At 40.1% G+C, this 22,988-nt stretch overlaps 1 protein-coding gene across 1 annotated transcript in view; it reads left to right on the top strand.

Annotated features, from left to right (window-relative positions):
- The window catches only part of nup188 (nucleoporin 188), a 126,481-nt gene that overhangs the window by 28,304 nt on the left and 75,189 nt on the right, over positions 1-22,988 (top strand). The window contains exons 3-13 of the mRNA XM_028809068.2: positions 2,815-2,888; positions 3,372-3,456; positions 3,560-3,640; positions 3,742-3,786; positions 5,473-5,565; positions 5,717-5,836; positions 11,452-11,663; positions 12,463-12,577; positions 16,943-17,143; positions 20,525-20,614; positions 21,516-21,581. Of these exons, the coding sequence (XP_028664901.1) occupies positions 2,815-2,888; positions 3,372-3,456; positions 3,560-3,640; positions 3,742-3,786; positions 5,473-5,565; positions 5,717-5,836; positions 11,452-11,663; positions 12,463-12,577; positions 16,943-17,143; positions 20,525-20,614; positions 21,516-21,581 (1,182 nt within the window). The remainder of the gene's footprint in view (positions 1-2,814; positions 2,889-3,371; positions 3,457-3,559; positions 3,641-3,741; positions 3,787-5,472; positions 5,566-5,716; positions 5,837-11,451; positions 11,664-12,462; positions 12,578-16,942; positions 17,144-20,524; positions 20,615-21,515; positions 21,582-22,988) is intronic.

Below are 22,988 nucleotides of genomic sequence, written 5' to 3'. Positions count from 1 at the left end.
AGATAAATAAATAAATATATATTGTGCAGATATTTCAAAATGAATTTAAGAGTATGTTGGAAGGAAGCATTGAATTGACTGATACCAGTGGGCAGAAAAGACCACTTCTTAGTAGACCATGGTGGAATGAGCCTGTGGCTAAAAGTGCTCGAAGAGAACAGTATGAATGTAAACCCATTTATTACACTATGGATTCCGGACTTTTTTTAAATCGTTCACAGACAGTTAAAGTACAGGACACTTTTTCAATAGCCATTCATTCAAACACAGGAAGTCCGCAGGGGTGTTGTCTTATCACCATTACTGTTTACTCTGTACACAAGTGACCTGAGACAGAACAATGACTACTGCTCCATTATCAAGTATGCTCATAGGATGCATATCTGGGGAGGATGAAAGCCACCATCTAAATCGAGTGGACTGGATGGTAAACTGGTGCAATAAGAACTCTTTCACTCTGAATGTAAAAAAGACCAAAGAAATGATATTTGATTTTAAGAGACAGAAATCTGTATGTTCATTCATTGTAGTTCTGAGGGAGGAGGTAGAAATAGTGACTGAATATAAATACTTAGGAACTTACCTATAGTGGGGCAAAAAAGTATTCAGTCAGCCACCAATTGTGCAAGTTCTCCCACTTAAAAAGATGAGAGAGGCCTGTAATTTTCATCATAGGTATACCTCAACTATGAGAGACAAAATGAGAAAAAAAATCCAGAAAATCCCATTGTCTGATTTTTAAAGAATTTATTTGCAAATTATGGTGGAAAGTAAGTATTTGGTCAGCTACAAACAAGCAAGATTTCTGGCTCTCACAGACCTGTAACTTCTTCTGTAAGAGGCTCCGCTGTCCTCCACTCGTTACCTGTATTAATGGCACCTGTTTGAACTCGTTATCAATATAAAAGACACCTGTCCACAACCTCAAACAGTCACACTCCAAACTCCACTATGGCCAACACCAAAGAGCTGTCAAAGGACACCAGAAACAAAATTGTAGACCTGCACCAGGCTGGGAAGACTGAATCTGCAATAGGTAAGCAGCTTGGTGTGAAGAAATCAACTGTGGGAGCAATTATTAGAAAATGGAAGACATACAAGACCCTCGATCTGGGGCTCCACGCAAGATCTCATCCCGTGGGGTCAAAATAATCACAAGAAGTGAGCAAAAATCCCAGAACCACACAGGGGGACCTAGTGAATGACCAGCAGCTAGCTGGGACCAAAGTAACAAAGACTACCATCAGTAACACACTACGCCGCCAGGGACTCAAATCCTGCAGTGCCAGACGTGTCCCCCTGCTTAAGCCAGTACATGTGCAGGCCCGTCTGAAAGTTTGCTAGAGAGCATTTGGATGATCCAGAAGAGGATTGGGAGAATGTCATATAGTCAGATGAAACAAACTCTACTCGTCGTGTTTGGAGGAGAAAGAATGCTGAGTTGCATCCAAAGAACACCATACCTACTGTAAAGCATGGGGGTGGACACATCAGGATTTGGGGCTGTTTTTCTGCAAAGGGACCAGGACGACTGATCTGTGTAAAGGAAAGAATGAATGGGGCCATGTATCGTCAGATTTTGAGTGAAAACCTCCTTCCATCAGCAAGGGCATTGGCAGTGAAACGTGGCTGGGTCGTTCAGCATGACAATGATCCCAGACACACCGCCCGGGTAACGAAGGAGTGGCTTCGTAAGAAGCATTTCAAGGTCCTGGAGTGGCCTGGCCAGTCTCCACATCTCAACCCCATAGAAAATCTTTGGAGGGAGTTGAAAGTCCGTGTTGCCCAGCGACAGCCCCAAAACATCACTGCTGTAGAGGAGATCTGCATGGAGGAATGGGCCAAAATACCAGCAACAGTGTGTGAAAACCTTGTGAAGACTTACAGAAAACGTTTGACCTCTGTCATTGCCAACAAAGGGTATATAACAAAGTATTGAGATGAACTTTTGTTATTGACCAAATACTTTTTTTCCACCATAATTTGCAAATAAATCCTTCAAAAATCAGACAATGTGATTTTCTGGATTTTTTTTTTCTCATTTTGTCTCTCATAGTTGAGGTATACCTATGATGGAAATTACAGGCCTCTCTCATCTTTTTCACAATTGGTGGCTGACTAAATACTTTTTTGTCCCACTGTAGATAACAATCTTAGCTGGAATACTAATACAAAAAAATATTCTGTAAATGCAACCAGCGCTTATTTCTCCTCCATAAGCTCAAACTATTTAAAGTTGACAAGGACCTCATGTTGTCCTTTTATCGCAGTCTGATCCAGTCTGTGATCACTTTCAGTTTCATTGCCTGGTTTAATAGTCTGACAAACCAAAACTCAAAAAAGCTCCAGCAGATTATGAATTATGCAGCTAAAGTTAGTGGGGCTGATGTAGATGATTTGACGTGTGTGTGTGTGTCAGAGGGCAACGTTAAAGAAACTGGAAATCATCTCAACTGATGACAGTCATCCATTACATGTAGAACTAAAGTTCAGTAAATCAGGAAGGAGAGTCGCTTTGAAAACCCACACAAATCGCTCCAGAAACTCCTTTCTTCTTAGTGCCATTTGACTTTTCAATAAGAAATATCGGAGATAATGATTAAGGTTTTGATTTATATCCTGTAACCTTTTTTTTTTTTTTTTTTGGTGTAAATATGCATTATTTAACTGCCTTACCTTAACCTGTCTTGTTTCTATTTGTTTGTTTTATTTCATTCTGTCTGTTATTACATGCAACTGACTGTTTTCTTGTGTAAACATGACTAAATAAAGAAACCTTAAACCTTAATTTTATTTGTCTGATTTTTTGTTTAGGCCCAGATTGAATCGGAGTTAGACAGGAATTGGGAGCGCTTGCTGTCTGGAGTTTCTTATTACAAACTTCCAAGGTATGCAATCCTGACAGATGTCACTGTAAAGCGGAACACAGATATTTAGCTGTAGGTTGTTTCATTTCACATAAATCCAGGTACAGGTGCAAGGTACGTAAGTAAAGAGTTAAAAACAAAAGTAAATTGTTAATGTTTGCTTTTGGCAAGAAATTAAACAGGATTTTGACAATAATTGTAAATAGTTATAAATTAAGAAATTCTTTTTTGTACTCTTTAACCACTTCATAATTATATCATTATATTTTATTGATTTTTGTATTTTTGTGAAGCACCTGGTCATTGTTTGAAGGTGCTGCATAACACAAAGGCTGGAGGATGACGACGACAGATAAGCCTTCGTTTAGTGCTGTGCAAACACATACAAACTGTGCACCATTGTGATGATTTGTCTAAGCGCATGCTAATCAGCTGAAGCTAACTTCAAGCATGAACTTCTGTGCCAAGTGCGGTGTAAAAACCTTTCTTATTTCACTTCCACAGCTCTGCTTCAGCTGAAAAGCTTAAGGCTGATAAAGATGTGGCCCAACCAATGAAAGACTTTGCACTCAGAATCAGTAAATTTCTGGTAAATGGTGTCAAATGTATATCTGTGATTTGCCCTGATTAATTGAACCTTTTTGATTAGAGAGCTGAGAATATACCATCATGTTTTTCCTTTTTTGTTTTAGAACCTTGATGAGCTGCAGAGTGTTCAGGTTTTACAGTCTTACCTACAGGAGGATTTTCGGGGGACAAGAGAGTCACTAAAGGTTAATAGCATTGCTATGTAGTGTGTGCTCTGCTTCCACTTCTGTTTTGATGATGTTCACTATGGGCTGTTTATTTTATTTTATTTTATTTTTTTATTCAGACTGTGTTGCAGGATGAAAGACAGAGTCAGGCCCTGCTTTTAAAGGTGAGTAGTACAGAAGAGGATGTACCCAGCATGCAATACAGTAAAACCTTGGATTGCGAGTAACTTGGTCTGCGAGTGTTTTGCAAGACGAGCTAAAAGATTCAATAAATTTTAACTTGATAAACGAGCGAGGTCTTACAATACGAATAGTACGTATACGCTTTGTCGGCTGAGCATCACGTGATCACAACTGAGCTGATGGTGGTTCTCTGTCTCTTGCTGCAGGATTGTGGGTAATCGTCTCCCATGCTCATTCTCAGTCGGCGTGCCTCACTCATATAGTCAACATCCGTACGAGCGTATACTGTTTACTATAGCATTATGACTACGTGCGTGTGTGTTGTAACATGCGAGTCCCTGTCTGTCACCCTAAAACACGAGGCCAAGTCTCAGTACTTTAGCAACACCAGCTTTATTCAGCGTGAAACAGGAACAGCTGTATTGTAGTGGGATCTACCGCTCTCCTATACAGAGACACAGCAATCAGGCAGGGTCGTGGCTAAGTAATACTGTGCCCTGCTCATTTATAATGTTCCTTATATCACCCATTGACAGCATGTCCGCCATGTTTTTGGATTTGCTTTTCCGGCGAACAGCTACAGTGCTGGGAGCCTGCAGTTGCTTTGGGACGCTTTTCCGCGTGTCGTCCCGTTGGGTGGAATCCCAAAAGAGTTTAGAAACCTTACAGTGCGTAAAGCATTTTTTAAATTTTGTGTCCAAAGTGTAGTGACTCTTCAGGCAAAGGCAACTGTCATTGGAGAGGCTCCTTGGTAAAGTTGCAAAAAAAGAAGATTCCAGTGAGCCGACAGATAGCAGGGATTCCGTTAGTTAGGGTGAAAGTCGTCCTGCACAATAACCTTCCTCTCTCTCGTCTCCCTCACAGCAACCACGATTTGTTTCAAAGGTAAACTGTGGGTTAATTTGTTTTATGTATTTTTCCTTTATAGTTTGTATTAATCATTCTTTATATGAATAATTTTGGGCTGTGGAACAAATCCTCTGAGTTTCCATTATTTTTTATGGGGAAATTCGCTTTGATATACAAGTGCTTTGGATTACAAGCACGTTTCCGGAACAAATTATGCTCGCAAGCCAAGGTTCCACTGTATTTTTAAATTTGTGCCATTTTGTGTTTAGGGTTGTTACTCTTTATTAGTTTAATGTAAATCCAGTTTGGTTTGTGCAGCAAGAAAGAATACTATATCAGTGTATGAACAGGGTGAGCAGCATTTGTGACCTTGAACAAGTCGCGTAACCTGCCTGGATCCTGCTTTCAGTTCAAGAATTGGGGTCCGTCATCTTATACATCAGGCAAAAAGTCAACCTGGGTCAGGTGTCATGAAAAAGTCTTTATTTGTGATCACCTTTTTGTACTCATTAATTATCAAGTTTAGGCATGTGTGTTACTACAATTTGATGTCGGCTTTAATAACACATTACTTATCCATCAGTGAAGTTCTACATTTGAGAGGTGGTGTATCGTATTGTTGTTATGCTAGAATTGTTTGTTTTGCTTGTGATGTCCTTTGACTCCTTTACTCTTTACGTTGTAGGCCAGAGAGCCGCCTTACACGTACATTTGCAGCTGTTACAGAATGCCTACTTCTGTCATAAGTTCTTCTTCTCGTTTCTCAGTCAAGTACTCCTGACTTGATATTTTTTGTTGCTTTTTGTTTTTACTCTTAGATTTTCGATTACTACTATGATGAGAGGATCTGCCTTCTTCGTTGTGTTCTTTTCCTTCTTACATATTTCCAGGATGAGCGCCATCCTTACAGAGTAAGATCTTATTAACATACTTATTTTATAAATTGTTTTGGGTCCGTGTTAGGACAACTGTCACACACTTCCATTTGTTAGTAAAGAGATTTGTGGTCGTTTCAGTTTCTGTACACGCTGGCACATCTCTTAGAATTGTTTTGTTTTGTAGGCAGAATATTCAAAATGCATTGAGAAGCTGGAAAAGGACTTGATACCAAGGTACCGGCAGCAATTTCAGGATCTGTTCAGAGCTGAGGCTCCAACGTGGGAAACCCATGGCAATCTCATGGTGAGTTTTCATAGTGGTAAATGTGGTATGATGGTTTGCATCAGGTTTTAGGTGGTAATGAGTGACCTGTTAAATAGCCAGCATGCCTTTGTGCTTAAGTTCAGGGATTGGACAGTAATGCAAAGGTATTTTCCAAACAAAACACTTGATAAACTACAAAAATGATGTTCTTAGCTGTGGTTGAGACAGCCCTTCAGGCAAATTAAAGTGATCACTTTACCCACATGTACAAAAGGTTTTATCTAGTGGTAATCTGCACTGGTGGTTATAAAACCACATCCACCACCTTAGCAAACTATTTGTCTACTATTTGCCTTAGTAGTAAACTGTCTGAGATACCCCTGTGCATCCAAAAACACAACAACGATTGTGACATCTGCACAAGAGTAACCAGACCATCTATGGCAAAAGCGCTATATCAGCGCCGACCCGACACAGAATGACACTGGAGACACGTCAAAAGGGTAAAAAGAATCTATTTTTTCTTCAGCTGTGGGACACATCTACCCCATGTCCCACAGGCCCACACAGTCCCCAAAAACAAAACCTCAAAACGCACTCTTCTTCCACTCCTCCCAGGCAGCTTCGTCCTCCTCCTCCTGACTCTGGTGCCTCAAGTAGTGGCTGCTGGCTCCTCTTATAGCCCACCCGGAAGTGCTCCAGGTGATGATTGACCTAATTCAGGCTGCATCACAGCCCACACGGGCTCAGGAAGCCGTCCAGCTGCTCCTGGCGGTGGCCACGGAGCCCAACAGGGCTGAGCTCCGGTGTTTCACAATTGTGGCCCTGATGCAACTCAGGGGGGCTACCACCAAGCATTCCGGGGGACGTAGTGTGCAGCCCATGGCTGTTCCCCTGGATACAGTGCCAAAGGGGCATCCCGGCCGTCTGCCACACTGTAGAACGCAACATTTTGTTTAGTGGAAACTCCAATGTTTGTAACGCGTAACATGCTATTAGTTACTTGTGTGTTTCTTTGCTCTAGTGCAGGGGTGTCAAATCCGGGCCTGGTGGACCGCAGTGGCTGCAGGTTTTTATTGTAATCCTTTTCCTAATCAGTGACCAGTTTTCACTGCTAATTAAATTCTTTTTCCCTTCATTTTAGTTGCCCTGTTTTTAAGGATTCAGTGCTCTGAATTGATTCTTTACTTCATTAAATGACAGCCAAACAGAAATGAGACGTGAAACGAGCCAACAGATGACCAGCTAAATCGGGGTTTCAAACTCCAACCAATTTCACTCCAGTCACTTTAAAGAGAAGCAGATTCTTGCTGTTAATTAAACCCGTTATTTAATTCCATGGCCTGTTGCTGCTCTCATTCTACCACAGCAGACTTTTCCAGAACTGTTGATTTTCTGTTTTTTCTAAGAATGGCGTCAAAATGTTTTGGTGATCTGAGAGATCAACCTTACCGAGAGCTTCACTTTTCTTTATTTACAATACAATACAATACAATTTATTTTTTGTATAGCCGCAAATCACACAAGAAGTGCCGCAATGAGCTTTAACAGGCCCTGCCTCTTGACAGCCCCCCAGCTTTGACTCTCTAAGAAGACAAGGAAAAACTCCTCAAAAAAAAAACCCTTGTAGAAAAAAAATGGAAGAAACCTCCGGAAAGGCAGTTCAAAGAGAGACCCCTTTCCAGGTAGGTTGGGCGTGCAGTGGGTGTCAAAAAGAAGGAGGCCAATACAATACAATACACAGAACAAATCCTCAATACAGTATAAAAATAAAAATTTTAGAAGTACAGAATAGAATTTAACAGTAGATGATATCACATAAGAAGATTTGGATTTGTTTAGAGTCCTGGAGACCTCATCCATCAAGCTGCCTCCCCCATTTGGCCATTCCACAGCTGAAATAGTGCTAATCTGATGAAAGGACCCCTCTTTACCACGATTCTTGCAATCCTTCATCAGGGATGACTTTACCTTAGGCAGGCAAAACAACTTGGCAGGTGGGCCGTGGCACCAAGTGCCACGTTTGAGTACCAAGAAGAGAAACAGAACAGGTGAGGGTTAGTATCAAATTACAACTATCATGTTACTTATGTTTTAGTGCTAATGACTAACAACAGAGATGCAGTCTGTACAGTTAATCAGCAGCTCTAGTCAGGGTGTGCTATTCTGAAGTAGTGAGTCTTCACGCGGGATTTAAAAGATGAGACTGAAGGGGTACCTCTTATAGTAGCAGGCAGACCATTCCACAGTTTATGGGGGCCCTGTAACTAAAAGCTTGACCTCCCACCGTTATTTTATTAATTATTGGAATCATAAGCAGACCGGCATCTTGAGATCTTAATGTACATTCAGGTTTGTAAGTCATGATAAGTTCAGACAAGTAAGCCGGACCTCGGCCATTTAATGCTTTATATGTTAAAAGGAGGATTTTGAAATCTGCCCTAAACCTAACTGGGAGCCAGTGTAAGGATTTAAGAACTGTGTTTGTATTTTCTTGTTCTTGTAATAATTCTTGCAGCATTTTGGATTAACTGGAGGCTGTATAAAGAACAGTTTGAACATCCAGTGTTCCACATATTGTGTGATGGGCACAGATCAGCTGGTCATGTGGCAGCTTGTTTTGTGTCACATTATTGTTTGGCTGCTAATTAAGGAAAAAGAAACAACAAAGCGGCCTGAGTCAAGTTAATTAAAATTAAGGCAAAAGAAGTTAATTATCAGCCAAAACTAGTCAATGATTAAGAAGATGGTTAGAATGAAAACCTGCAGCCCACCTCTAGAGGCAAGATGTCCAAACTTAATTCCAAATTCTCCTATTTAAAGTATCTCTGTAGTAGTGGCTTGTCAGGACAAAGCACTCCAGGGCTTGAAATTCAGAATGGGGTACTGGCTGTCCCGCACAAATTTTGCCAACAAATTCTAATTTTTAATGTGTCAATTTCTTCTACATTATTTTTTTTGATAAGCAAGAATAGTCCACATTTACATTTATAAGTCACTTTTTTTTTTATAATTGTGCCATATTTGTTTCTTAGTCATTTTTTTTCCTTCATTGTTCACATTTCATTAAGCCCACATGCATTGATGACAGCTGTTAGCAGTTGCTCTTAACCGGAACATGCAAATATGAAATCTGGAAATCTGATTTGGCTGTTCAGTGAAGCTGGAGAAGTGCTTTACATGAGTTGAAGACATGCCCGGTGTTTAAACTAAGTTTTAGAAAGAGCTCAACCACACTTTGTTAAATTGAAGGCTAAGGCCAGGCTACTGGAGTCATATCAATGCAGAAATTCAGGAAATTGACTTGGACTGTCTAGTGAATTTGTATTTAGTTGTATTCCTTTTTATGTGACAAACTGACCGTTGCCAGTTGTTGGCTTTTTATAACTAAGCTTAAAGACGTCTGTAGTCAACATTTCTTTACAATGGACTGACTGCCTATAAAACCTGAATCTGAAAAGTAAAATCAGTGACTCTCACAGAAAGATGAGAAACAACTGAAAATCTGATACAGTAAATAAAGGCGAAAATATCTGTTACCGCTTGTATGGCCCTGATTGACTTAACACAGGAAATGTGTGGTAACAGGACATGTGTGGAGATGTGAAACATCGACTTTGAAAGATTTTAGTGTAGGTGTATGGAAACGTTTGGCCTCAACTGTATATAATGTATGCATCTGTGTGTGTATTCAAATAATACATAAATAAAACTATAATTGCACAAAGTGTTTACACATTTTTAAGTGTGTTATACAATGGCATTGAAAAGAAAAATGCATGAAAGCTGTGCTTTGAGGAGAAGTATTGTGTGTGGGAGTGAGACATGGCAGATAGAAGTGGAAAATGAAGCAAAGCTGGAAAGAACAGAGATGAGACCGATGAAGTAGATGTGTGAAGTATCACGGAGTGAGAGGAAGGCGAATGCTGAGTTAAGGGAAAGACTTGAGAGTCGAGGCTGGGGGTATTTTAAGAGGCAGGACCTGTTAAAGCCCATTGCGGCACTTCTTGTGTGATTTTGGGCTATACAAAAATAAATTGTATTGTATTGTACTTGCTGGGGAGGTGATGGGAGAAGTAGACGGAGGTGGTTTGGACTTGTAAAGCGAAAGACAGGTGGTTGACTGAGTGTAGAGGTGCAGCAAGAAGGAAGTGGAGGCGGCTCAGGCCCAGAGATGAGGCATGGTTGTTGGTTGTGGTGGATAATATGAGAAGAATGGGTCTCGCCTAAAGGATGTGTGGAGAATGGAGAAAAAAGATTTGTGGGCCAACTGGCTTATTTGGGATAATAATGACACTTTAATACTTTTCAGAATAATGTTGTGCAGCAGTAACAGTAGTGTTCTGGGTAAACATTAGCAACTTGCACACTGTTTTTCTGTAATTTTGGCCTTTTCTTCCAGGCAGATTTACTCCTGGCTACACTTGTTTGTGGATGATGCGTGTGCACTGCAGTCTTCAAATCGTGTAACAGACTATCTATTATCCGTGGGTTAGAGAACATTCATGTTTGTGTCCTATAGCCGCTCCAAAGTTACTTTGGCCGGGTGTTTAGGAGAATTTCCTTGTTGAACTCAAACAGGTTCTTTTGCAGTCTTTGTGTTTTCCACTACCCATTCTTCGTTTTAATTTAACCAGATGCTTAGTCCCTGCCCATAATGTTACCATCGGCATTCTTCACTCTTGATGTGCCTCTTTTTGAGTTTTGGACAGTGTTCCCTCTGTGGAACGCACATTTCTTTAACTCTTAAGCTCTTTCTTTGCCCTGTCTGAGCACAAACTTTATTCTCCCATTATTACTAGAGAGAGTGGTTAGGAGCACGCGGTGATACGGCACATCGCCACACCCACCACACGACAAACCAACTCAGGATCCAGATTAGGACCCGAGTGTAGCCATGCAACAGGTGACACCTCAGCACCACACGAGTTCAGATGGAGTACAACAGTGGGAGGTTTGTTATGGTGGCTGGAGTGCCAATTCTGCAGGTTGGAGGGCCTAAATCCAGGGATGGATGTAGATTAACGTCATACCCAGGACGGATTATTACTAGGCTGCTCTGATATTATTTATATAAACCCACGTGTGCTTTCATGAGGTTCTTTTTGAGGAATGGCTGCTTTTTTCACTCCCAAATACTGGTCTGGCCAGTGTTGTAGAGGTCACGACATGTTTGACTGTAATCTTGTCTGCTGTGCTCTCCGTCTCTTTCAAGGTGATTGTTGGCCTTTCTGATAAATGTTTTAAGGTATGGCCTGGGCCGGTTGACTTAGCTTCTACTTTCTGCCAGTTGAACCAGCAGATATTGTTTTGTTCCATTTTCCTATTTTTTGAAATCGTCTTCTTTCAAATGCTCTTTAGTCTTCATTTTCAATACTAGCCTGTAGATTTACATTTTGAATAAATCCTCTGTAACTGCAGGGGTTATTTTATGATTCGCTGGTGTGTGCCATTTGTAAGGCAGTTGTCTCCTCTCCAGCGATTGTTGTTCATCTGTTTAAACTCAGAGCTTCTGAATACTTTTGCAAGGCACTGCATACAAGTGTGGCAGAATGTAATACTTTATGCACTCAGAAATTATGGAAAACCTAACAGGTGATGATGATGATGTGATTACCATGACAGTAACCAGTGTGTTTTTTTCTGTTTTGCAGACAGAGAGACAGTTATCTCGTTGGTTCGTGCAGTGCCTGCGAGAACAGGCTGTGATTTTGGAAATCATATTCCTTTATTACGCTTATTTTGAGATGCAGCCTGCTGACCTCCTCAGCTTTACTCAGATCTTTAAGGAACAGGGCTTTGGACGTAGGCAGACTAACAGGCATTTACTAGATAAAAGCATGGATGCTCTCATCGATCGTATTGGGTAAGTTAATGTACACAGTGTTTTTTTTTTTTTTTTTTAGACATTTATGAAAGCTAGTGTGTGTGTGTGTGTGTGTGTGTGTATGTATATAGTGATGGGTGCCTCCACGCTGGGAGGACCGGGGGAACAAGCATAGCCAGAATGTTACTTCCCCCGGGCTGCTAGATGGCAACCCCCCTGGGCTGCAGCGGTGCCTCGGACTCTCGCAGGGCTTCATGGGAGTTGGAGTGTGGTGCAGCCCTGTTGGGGTCCACAGGTGCCACCAGGGGGTGCTGCAGCAGGAGCAGCTGAGCCCTTTTGGGCAGTTCTTCCGCCACACCTGGAAGAGCTGCCAGAAACAAGTAATCAAACACCTGGAGCACTTCAGGGTGCCTTATAAAAGGAGCCAGCAGCCACTACTCGGGAGCCAGAGTCAGGAGGAGGAGCGATGAAGTTTGACAGGAGAAAAGATAAAGAGAAGGAAGAGACTTGTGATATTGTGCTGTGCTTGTGCTTGGGCTGTGTTATAGATGTGGCAAGCGGAGAAGGCGTTTCCCACAAGGGAAAAAAGAAAATAAAAACCGGTGTGCCTTGAACTTGTGTCCCACACTTGTCTGTGTCAGGTTCAGCTGGCAGTGCCAGCCTGGTGGGCCACAATGTTTATATGTTGTTTGTTGGATTTTTTTATTTTTATTTAATTGGTTAAGGTTTGGTGGAGCACCTGGCCAACTCAGAAGTATACTGAAATTGGCCAATAAACTGACAAGAGGTCTAATGTTAGTGAAGGTTCATAATTGTAACTGTCATCATCACCCAACAGGTACTTCAGTTCTCTGATTTTGGTGGAAGGAATGGATATTGAATTCTTACATAAATGCGCTCTTGAAGACCGGACAGATCAACACCAGTTTACCAACATTCCTGATATTTGCAAAGTAAGACAAAGGCCATTATTATTGGAGTTTGGTTTTCACAGCTATCGATTTTACAGAGGGATTTGTATTTATCAAAAATACATTTAAACTGTGTGTCATTTTATAAATTGCTTTGCTGTCTGTGAAAATATAGGGGAAAGTTTATTTTCATGTAAGTTATATTTGCTATTAATTATTTTTTTAAATAAATTAAGCTAACAATAAAACACAAAGTGAATGCTAAAAGAAAATTTACAGCAGAGCGGTCATCTGAGCCCATTAACAAATGCTCATATATAGTAAGACCAATCATAGTTTGCAGTTATGTATTGTACCACTCGTTACCAGCCATAATGTTAACTTTATGAAGAAGGTGAGGTTGAACCAGCCTTGTAAATTTATAGAATGTGGCTGGTAGAGACTTAGCTGTTTAGGTCAGAGCTTATCATAAGTGCAACATACATACTACATCACAACTTACACTGCCCTGGAGCCAGTCCGAGCTCTAAGTATGTAGAATTTCATTCATCTCCGAACTAGCTGCTTGCTCAGTTTCATTTTACAGTAAAATAAAGACTCAAATGCCTTTTATTCAGTAAGACCAGTGCTTCTCAAAGTCAAGACCTGGAAGACCCCATGTGGCTGCAGCTTTTTGTTTCTGTTCCAATCAGTGAATCATTTGTACTTCTGATTGATTTGATTTCATTATCTGCTCTTCTTTTTCTTCTCTTATCCTGAAATTATAAAAACACAGCAGTTTTTAATGTACAGTAGCTTTAATTGGTTACCACTCTTTTTTGTTATTGTCCTAATTTTCCTTTTTCTTCTGTGTAGCTTGCTGCATTAATTGTATCCTAATAATGACAACTAACAATGTGTAGAGCAAACGACTCTGCATGCTGAAAGGCTGCGACTACTACAGCATCAGACCCAGTAATGTGCTCAGTAGTTAATCAGGATTAAATACCAGAAATTGAACAATTTTAATGATGATGATGAAAAACTTGAAAAGCAAGTTTAAAAAAACTCTCGCAGTGTAGCATACAACAATGTATACATCTAAAAAAATGACCAGTCTTAGTTGTAATTTCTACATTGACCCTTGTCAGAGTGTAAAATGCACCGGAGATTCTCACATTGAAAGAAGGCTCTAGAAGTCAAAGGATAGGCAAACAGAGTAGTTACAGGTAAAATTCCATTACAACGAATATCTTTACAACGAAATTTTCATTACAATTAAGTATGTTTATGGTCCCGACAGCTTCCCCATATGACACGAGTCTATAGAAATCTCGTTACTATGATGTACATTCAGCAGATACTTTGATTACAACGAAGTGCACAAAAGACCTTGAAATGCCTGAATGAATCCCCCACAGAGCAGTTAGTTCTGTGGTCACAGCTCAGTTGTGCACAACGGTCCCCAAACACAAACACTATCATTTTTTTTTTTTTGTTTGTTCAGACTTTCCTCATACTGTTTTGCTATTTTTGTTTCCGGTGATGCCTTTTGCTTATTGCTTGTCAACATTTGAAAAACATCCATTGGAATTTAACTCAATGTCACCCTTCTATAGAAATGGCAGACACGAAAAAACGATAACAGTTCATATTAGAAAAAAAAAATGTAATTTTTTGCAGTTCTCGATTGCGGCAAAAAGAAAAAAGATGTTGCCAGAATTTCGCCGTCCACACTGTCAACTTTCTTGAAAGACAGAGCAAAAAAAGAAGAAAAATCTTGGGTTGCAAACGTATGTGTACTGCTTCATTTGTGGTTCAGTGAGTCTCGTTCAAGAAACATTCCTATTAAGGCGGCACTAGATCAAGAAAATGTGAGGTTTGTAAACTCTCTTGCGGTCTTGTTGTGGGAGATTCCAAGCCGAAGAGCATCCCGAAGTGCGATCTCCACATCTGTACGGGGCAATAGCAGGCTCACAGCTATGCCGCGTCTGTCCACCAAAGTAAACAGAAAAGATCTCGATGAGTGATGCAAGGTTAGGAGCAGGTAAATTGTAAATGCAGATAACAGGATTACTTGATCACTGACCTGCACGACCCTGCCTGACCGCTGTGTCTGTGTATAGGAGAGCGGCAGATCACACGCTACAATAAATAACTGTGCCATTCCTGTTTCAAGCTGAATAAAGCTGGTTTTGCTAATGTACTGAGACTCAGCCTCGTGTTTTGGGGTGCAAGACACGGACTTGTAGTGCGACCCGATCTTTTATGATTTGTTCTGTGGCGCTTCACTGCAGCGCCTTGAGCCTCCAATTTCCCTGCCCCAGCAACGGACAAACAATCTTCCACAGACGCGGCAATTGCGCTTCAGGACGCACTTCAGTGTGTCGTTCCCATTGGGTGGGGAGTGGGGGGGGTCTCAAAAGAGTTCAGAAACCTCACAATATGAAGAAGAAAAAAAAAGGAGGATTCGGCTTCTGATTGATAACTATGCTGCCCACAACATGCTTCCACATTTAGATAATGTTTGCATTGAATTCCTCCCACCCAATTGCACGGCAGCGCTTCAGCCATATGGTTTGGGCATCATTCGCACCCTGAAAGTGTATCATCACAAGGAAATGCTGAGAAAAATTCTCATCAGTATAACTTGTAGGCAGGAGGAGATTAAAATTAACACGAAAGAAGCTATTGAAATGATTGCAAACGCCTTGACGCAAGTTAAAGAAAGCAGTATAGTGACAAATACAGAATCTCATTACTATGAAATTTTCATTACAATGAAACATTTTTTAGGTCCCTGGGAGTTAGTTGTAACAGAATTTTACCTGTAAGTTTTATTGCAATAAACAATAACGCAAACTCAACCCAATTAAGCCAAGCTGAGTTGAGCTCTGAACAAGCCAAAAAGTTACAGTTTATATAATCATTTCTCATCATTTTGACCTCACTGCTTATTCGGACTCCCCACTCTAGCTGGCCTCTTGCAGGCCCTCTCTGCAGCCACCAGTATTTCTCCTACCTTGTCACTCATTGTCATTCCTTGCTTACCTTATTTCCTAACTAGCCCTCAACCAGCAAGTGGTCTCCCTTCTCTGACCTCAGGCCGTCTCCATTCATCATTCTCTCCCTCCTCAGTCCTTTTGGGTTATTAAATATTGGTGGTTTCTCCCTGAGCTCAATTAAAAAAGAAATATGGCATATGCCTTTATTTACTTGGCATACCTGATTCGTGCAAAAGTTCACCTTAAGTTTTAATGCTTATAAAAGTTCATATTAAGTTTATATCTACTTGTGCCCATACATGACTTTTTAATTTCTATACCCTGAAGTATGGATTGGGAAATAAGAGCTTGCTTATTTAGGCTAGGAGTCCAAATTAAAAAGAAAAGATGGTTGGAACAAATACCTGCAGCCACAGGGTCTCCCAAGGCCTGAGTTGGAGAATCACAGAATTAGCGATATAACAATAATTATGTGTTGGGCTAGTTTATAGTTGTTACAATAATTCACTTCAGCCAAGGAGACCATGACTCATAGATTTTATATACCTGCCAACTGAGCACAATAAAGTATACATGCCTGCATTATTATTATTCTAACCTACAAAGCCTTAAATAACCTCACACCAAACTACATCAGTGACCTTCTCCATCACTGTGTGCCTGTCCGCCCACTGAGGTCCTCTGATTCTGGAAATCTTGTTGTGCCCCACACTAATCTACACTCCATGGGTTTAAGCAGGGCCTTCAGCTGTATAGCGTCCAGACTCTGGAATGACCTACCGAAATTAATCAGGTCAGCTGACTCCATGAAGTCTTTTAAAAAACAATTTACAACTCATCTGTTCAGGAAGGCTTTTAGCTCTGCTTGACTTTATTACCCTTCTCTCAGTTTACGTCCATGTCAAGATGCTCATGTAACCGCTCTGTGTGTGTGTGTGTGTACGAGACCATCAATTATGTGGTCTGTTAGGCTTTAACTCTGAATTTACTGTCGTTAGCTCTGCTTGACTTTATTACCCTTCTCTCAGTTTACGTCCATGTCAAAATGCTCATGTAACCGCTGTGTTTGTGTGTGTGTGTGTGTACGAGACCAACAATTATGTGGTCTGTTAGGCTTTAACTCTGAATTTGCTGTCGTAATCTTCTTTATTTATCTGGTTTAGTACAATGCTATATACTGTATACCCTGCCGTTCTTTCTTAAACTGTGTGAAGTGCCTTGAGCATGGGAAAGGCGCTATATAAATAAAATGTATTATTATTATTATTCTGTTATTGTTTAATTCTGGTAACATGTAATGTATTCATTTGTACCTTTTATTCGATCCTTTCAACAATATATTAATTGCTAGTTATTATATATTAATAACTAGTTAATACTGCTGCATGTATTTATTTTTTTCTTTTTTTTCTTGTCATTTTAGGATTTGGACCAACTGCTTTTGACATTTGGTGACATTCCTCATCATGCACCAGTGCTGCTAGCATGGGTGTTGTTGCGTCACACCCTCAGTCCTGAAGAATCCGGACCAGTGGTCAGAAGAATAGGCAGCATAGCCCTGCAGCTCAATGTGTTCCAGTATTTGAGCTGCATGCTGAAAGCTTTAGGCAGTGGGGGAATCAACGTGAGTCTCCTTAAATGCTTTCTCAGTGTGCCTGGATTTTATTCCTTTCTAAAAGTCAAAGAAAATTTTTCTGTCCATCATTCTGCTAGGATTGTTGCCATTGTCTTAATTTATTTAACCATAGTACATACTACTGGTACAGCTAAAGCACACAAAACATAAAAAGGCAGATGACGTAAATAAAGGTTCCTTACCCCAGCAAATGTACAGTATATGATAACCATGTTAAGTTGGTGCTCCTCACTCAATTTTCAAATGCCAGTTTTCCTCCTTTCCTTCCAGTTCCACATACTGATGTCACTTAACATATGTAGTGAGAAAAATCATTACCTGTGCTACGAATGTCCGTTCATAAGGAAGCAGTGTGCTGAAGAGAGTGGTGATTTTTATTTAACTAAATTGTTCTGGCAGTTTGGTGGCACACTTGTTACTGCTGCTCCTTAATGAATCCGACGTCCTGGCTTTGTGTCCTGCATTGTTGTCTTTGTTGAGCTTACATGTTCTCCAGTGTCGTTGCAGATTTTATTGTCCGCTTTTCCAGTTTCTCTTACACATCCTGAGGATGGGTAGTGTAGGTTGATTTTAGAAAACATTGTTGATTTATTAGAACATTAGAACAATCTAGATGAGGACAGGCCATTCACCCTAGCAATGCTTGCCAGTCCTATCCATTTAATTCTTCTAAAAACATCAAGTCTGGTTTTGAAAATCCCTAAAGTCCTACTGTCCACCACACTACTTGGTCACTTAATCCATGTGCCTGTAATTCTCTGTGCAAAGAAAAACTTCCTAATGCTTGTGTGAAATTTTCCCTTAACGAGTCTCCAGCTGTGTCCCCGTGTTCTTGATGAACTCATTTTAAAGTCACCCGTCTCGATCCACTGGGCTAATTCACTTCATAATTTGAAACACTTCAGTCAGGTCTCCTCTTAATCTTCTTTTGCTTAAACTGTAAAGGCCCATCTCTTTTAATTTTTCCTCATCACTCATCCCATGTAGTCCTCTAATCAGCCCAGTTGCTCTTCTCTGGACCTTCTCTAGTGCTGCTATGTCCTTTTTGTAGCCTGGAGACCAAAACTGCACCCAGGACTCCAGATGGGACCTCACCAGTGTGTTATAAAGACTTGAGCAGAACCTCCTGTGACTTGTACTGCACACATCATATATACTGTAACCTGACATTCTGTTAGCCTTCTCAATGGCTTCTGAACACTGTCTGGCAGCTGATAGTGACGAGTCCACTACAACTCCTAAATCCTTCTTTGATTTTCAAACCTCCCATTATGTTTTCAAACATTTTTACTTCCTACATATAATACTTTACATTTAATCTCCCACAAATCTGCCCATGCCTGTCTGCTGTCCTAGTCCTTCTGTGACGATTCAACAGATTCTTGATTATCTGCCAATCCACCTAGCTTGGTATCATCTGCAAACTTAACCAGCTTGTTATTTATATTCCTATCCTAATCATTTTTAAATATTAAACATTGCAGCGGCCCCAGCACTGACCCCTGCTGGACTCCACTCTTAACATCAGCCAGTTCTGATGAGGTTCCTTGCACCATCACTCTCTGCTTCCTGCGTCTGAGCCAGTTCTGCACCCACCTACACCAATCACCCTGAACTCCCACATCATTTAGTTAACAGCTATATGGCACCTTATCAAATGCTTTCTGAAAATCCAGATAATCTCAGATGCCCCACTTTGCGCATACCCTTTTGACTCCATGCTGACTGTTCAGTAAAACTCCTGTCCTTGTCAGGTGTTGCTCAATTCTACCTTGATGCACGTTTAGTTTACTGGCCTAAGGTTGCATGGATCCTCCTGGTCACCCTTTTTTGTATAACAGGATAATATTTGCCATTTTCCAGTCCTTCAGTATCTCTTTGGGTCGTCTTTAACCTTATCTGTTATTTTATCCTCTAACTCTCTTTTAACCGCCCTGATATTCTTCTTAATGTTTGCCCTCATGTTCTCATACACCATACTGTTCCCGTTGGAGTTATTAGTCTTATATGTCTTATTTGTCTGTTTTTTCCTTTGCAGCTTCTTTTTCAACTCTTTATTAACCCACTGTGAAGCTTTTTATAACTTCCTACTAATTCCAAATTTATGTATGTACCTGTCCTGCATTATGCACTAAACATTTTTAACCGAATTGGCCTTGTATGAATGTAGGTAGTCCATGATTGTGCCCTGTGAGCGACTGGTGCTCTTGTCCTGAGCTGTTTTCAGCTGGTATTTACATTTATTTATTTGGCCGACGCTTTTATCCAATGCAACTTACAACATTTGAGATACAATTAGTTACATTTGTTTTTTCCAGTTGGAGTACAGGCTGGTGAAGTGACTTGCTCAGGGTCACACGGTGCCAGTGGTGGAATGTGAACCCACAACTTCAGCCACAACTACTGCGCCACAATGCCTGCAAATAGGCTTTGGCTGAATTAAGTTTGTTTCAGAATGTTAAGTACATTGCAGTTTTTAAAGGTTAGAAAAATGAACTGTGGTACCTTTAAAAACTTTTTGTTTTTCTCCTTGATTAGAAGTGCTTTTGAGAAATGATGGTGTAACGTTCACTTAATAAGGCCGTTAGATTGGATGGCCAAACTCGGGCTGTCACAAGTCATCGTCCTTTATATCTTTCCTTCTCCAAAGCCTTTGTCTTGTTAAGCTCTTTCCATTTTTATTGCAATCTTGCAAGCTTTTCCATCCCTTTTGATGAAGAACATGAGAATGTCATAGACTAAGTCTTGAATGACATTGAGGTTTTATTAGCTGTGATGCTGCTAATCTAAAAACTTATAACTGTCTTAGTGAAATAGTCCTGTTCAATCTTCAGTCAGATTATGTGTTTCTTGCCACTTTCCCACAAGCTATCTGGCCTTCTGCTGAAGGACACTTTCTATTCTCTTGGCCATGAAGCTCCGTGAGTTCATTTAAATTTTTGATGGCTGTTTGACCATTTCTTTTGTAATATGAATTCTCAGTTTGGTACAGTGTCCTCCTCCAATCTGATTCTGGACTGTGAACTGTACTCCCATTTCTTGATTGTGAACCTGGTAGTCCATCACCAGTGGAGTGCAATCTCTCATGTAAAGTTATTAAACAAAACATTTTGTCTTTTTTTCAGTTGTATTTAATGCAGGAATCACGTGTATGTGTGCTGTTAGACCCCCCATTAATTAGATGACAGTTTATATTTTGTAGAGAGTGTTGTAATACAAATGAATGGATTTTTAATGGTGCAAATTTTTTGTTTCTTTCTTGTTGGTTACTTCATGACCCCTATTCCTTTATTGGTTGATTAATGAAGTAACATGTTCATCGTAATATGGGGCTTAATAATAATTTAATAATATATTTTTTTCTCCTAGTTTACTTCCAGCACTGCACGAATGTGTATATATGGACTCATTTCTTTTGTTGTCACATCTTTTGAAGAAGATGCCCTTGGGAGTCAACAGGTAAGAATAAGAGATGGAGATGAATTTTAAAATGATGTTAAATGAGATGAATAACATTTTACTTAACTATGTTGCTTTGTTTTGCACAAGATTGCTTGAGACTATCTATTTTATGAACAGTTTCATTAAAAAAGTTTGATTACACCCAAAGAAAAGTATTTTTTTTTCTTTTTTAACATTTGTAGCATATCAAGATTTGAGCTTCATTTAAATAGTGTCCTTAGATAAAGGTGATGAAACAGTGAAAGTTTAACTAAGCAGTAATTTATTCAACTAAAAAGAATCTGTAGAAAAAGTTAATATCCCCTTGGCTCTAATAGCTGCTATTTCACCCTGAGCTCCATAGAGACTTCTTTCAGCATCTTGCATTGTGCTATTGGTGCTGAAATTGCTGGGGTGGCCTGGCCTGGACAGATTGGCAGCTGTTTTGAAACCTTTTCCACTTGTAGGTGAACTTTCAGTCAGTGAATTGGTTTGAAGACATTTTGAAATTTCTTCATAGACTCCTAGGCATCTACAGCCTTCTTTCTGAAGGCCTCATAGAGCTCTTTTGATCTAGGCATGATGGTAACACACACTTCAACAGCAAAGAGCAAACCAAACTAAATGCCTGAATTGAAATAAGCTTTAGGCAAGATCTTCTCTATAATTACGTTTTAATTATTTGTTCCTGATTCTCATTTTAGTTTTTTTTTTTTTAGATAATGTAAGAGACTTGCATATGGACTACAAAATGTAAATGTGATATGCTGTTTGTTTATATTATGTCACCTTTGTCTGTAAATAGTGTTTAAATGAAGATCAAATTTTGGTATGTCCTTATATGTTAAAAAAGAAACAAAATCCTCGGGTGTACTTTTTCAACAATTAATGTGATTTGTTTTTTTCTTTTTTCTACCAGGACATAGTAGATGCTGCATGTGAGGTTCTGGCTTCCCCAGGCCTTCCTGAAGTCTTCTGGGAAACAGTAAGTTGTAATATGATGAAGAGTAAATGTTGACAAATTCAAGAGACATTTAATGCATCTGTCAACACTCACTCATTACCAGGTTACTCTAGAATCAGTAATCACCAGGAGAGAGAACCTGCAAAGACATGCACAGGATATGTAGTCTCCACACAGATGATAATTAAGAGACCTGAAAGTTAAACCCATTTGACTTTGAGGTATTGGTGCTGTATTCCAGCCCTTTACACCATATTGGAAAGGTTTCATTACTTTTTATGTTAGATGGGCCTCTCATTCTTTTGCCTTGTGATTGTCTAATTGATTGATAAATTCATCATATTATTGTAGCATCTGGAACTCCATTCCAGGAACTCGCTGACCATACAACAACATTTATTTATATAGCATATTTTCATACAAATAATGTATTTCAAAGTGCTTTACATAATGAAGAAAAGAGAATAAAAGACAAAGTAAGAATTAGAATAAGACAACACTAAGTAACATAGAATAAGAGTAAGGTCTGATGGCCAGGGAGGACAGAATAAACAAAAAAAAATTCCAGACGACTGGAGAGAAAAAAATAAAATCTGCAGGGGTTCCAGGCCACGAGACCACCCAGCCACCTCTGGGCATTCTACCTAACATAAATTAAATAGTCCACTTTGTATTTAGGGTTCTCATGGAAGGACTTGATGATGATGGTCATGTAGACTTCTGGCTTTTAATCCATCAATGTAGGGACATCACGGTGCTTTGATTAGGTGGTGATGGTGCAGGTCGCCACCACAGAAAACCGGGAAAAGAATCCGAAGGGAGAGTAGGGGTTAGTACGGATTTTAGAGCCACCATGAATAGTTATTATAATGAGTGTACAGAGTATTATACAAGAAGGGTCAAAGTAGGCTGTGTTTCCTATGCAAGCTCAGATCTTTTAGTGTCAGCAGCACTATGCTGCAGATGTTATATAACACCGTGGTGGCCAGTGCCATTTTCTTAGCTGTGGCATGCTGTGGGAGCAGCATGACAGTGGCAGACATCAGGAGACTAAACAAACTAATTCAGAAGGCTGACTCTGTGGTAGGAGAGAAACTGGACAGCTTGGAAACTGTGGCAGATCAGAGAATGTTGTCCAGGCTTCGGTCTATTGAAAATGCTACTCACCCACTTCATAGTGTTGTGGTTGGACAGAGGAGCGTCTTCAGCAGTAGACTGACTAGCATCAAGTGCTCCACTGAACGTCACAGGAAATCCTTCCTCCCCACAGCCATCGGACTCTAGAACTCCTGTTCCGGTCACTCACCCACACTTGAAGCTATTACCCTTCTTCTTTATGGGGTATCCAGGTACATTTTTTCAGGTACTTTAAATGTGCAACATACTATCTGTTCTTGTGCAATAATTTGTCTGCTCTTCACATGAGAG

Source organism: Erpetoichthys calabaricus, chromosome 9, assembly GCF_900747795.2.
Source record: "Erpetoichthys calabaricus chromosome 9, fErpCal1.3, whole genome shotgun sequence".
Taxonomy (NCBI): Eukaryota; Metazoa; Chordata; class Cladistia; order Polypteriformes; family Polypteridae; genus Erpetoichthys; species Erpetoichthys calabaricus.
This window is presented reverse-complemented; position numbering and strand designations above follow the sequence as displayed.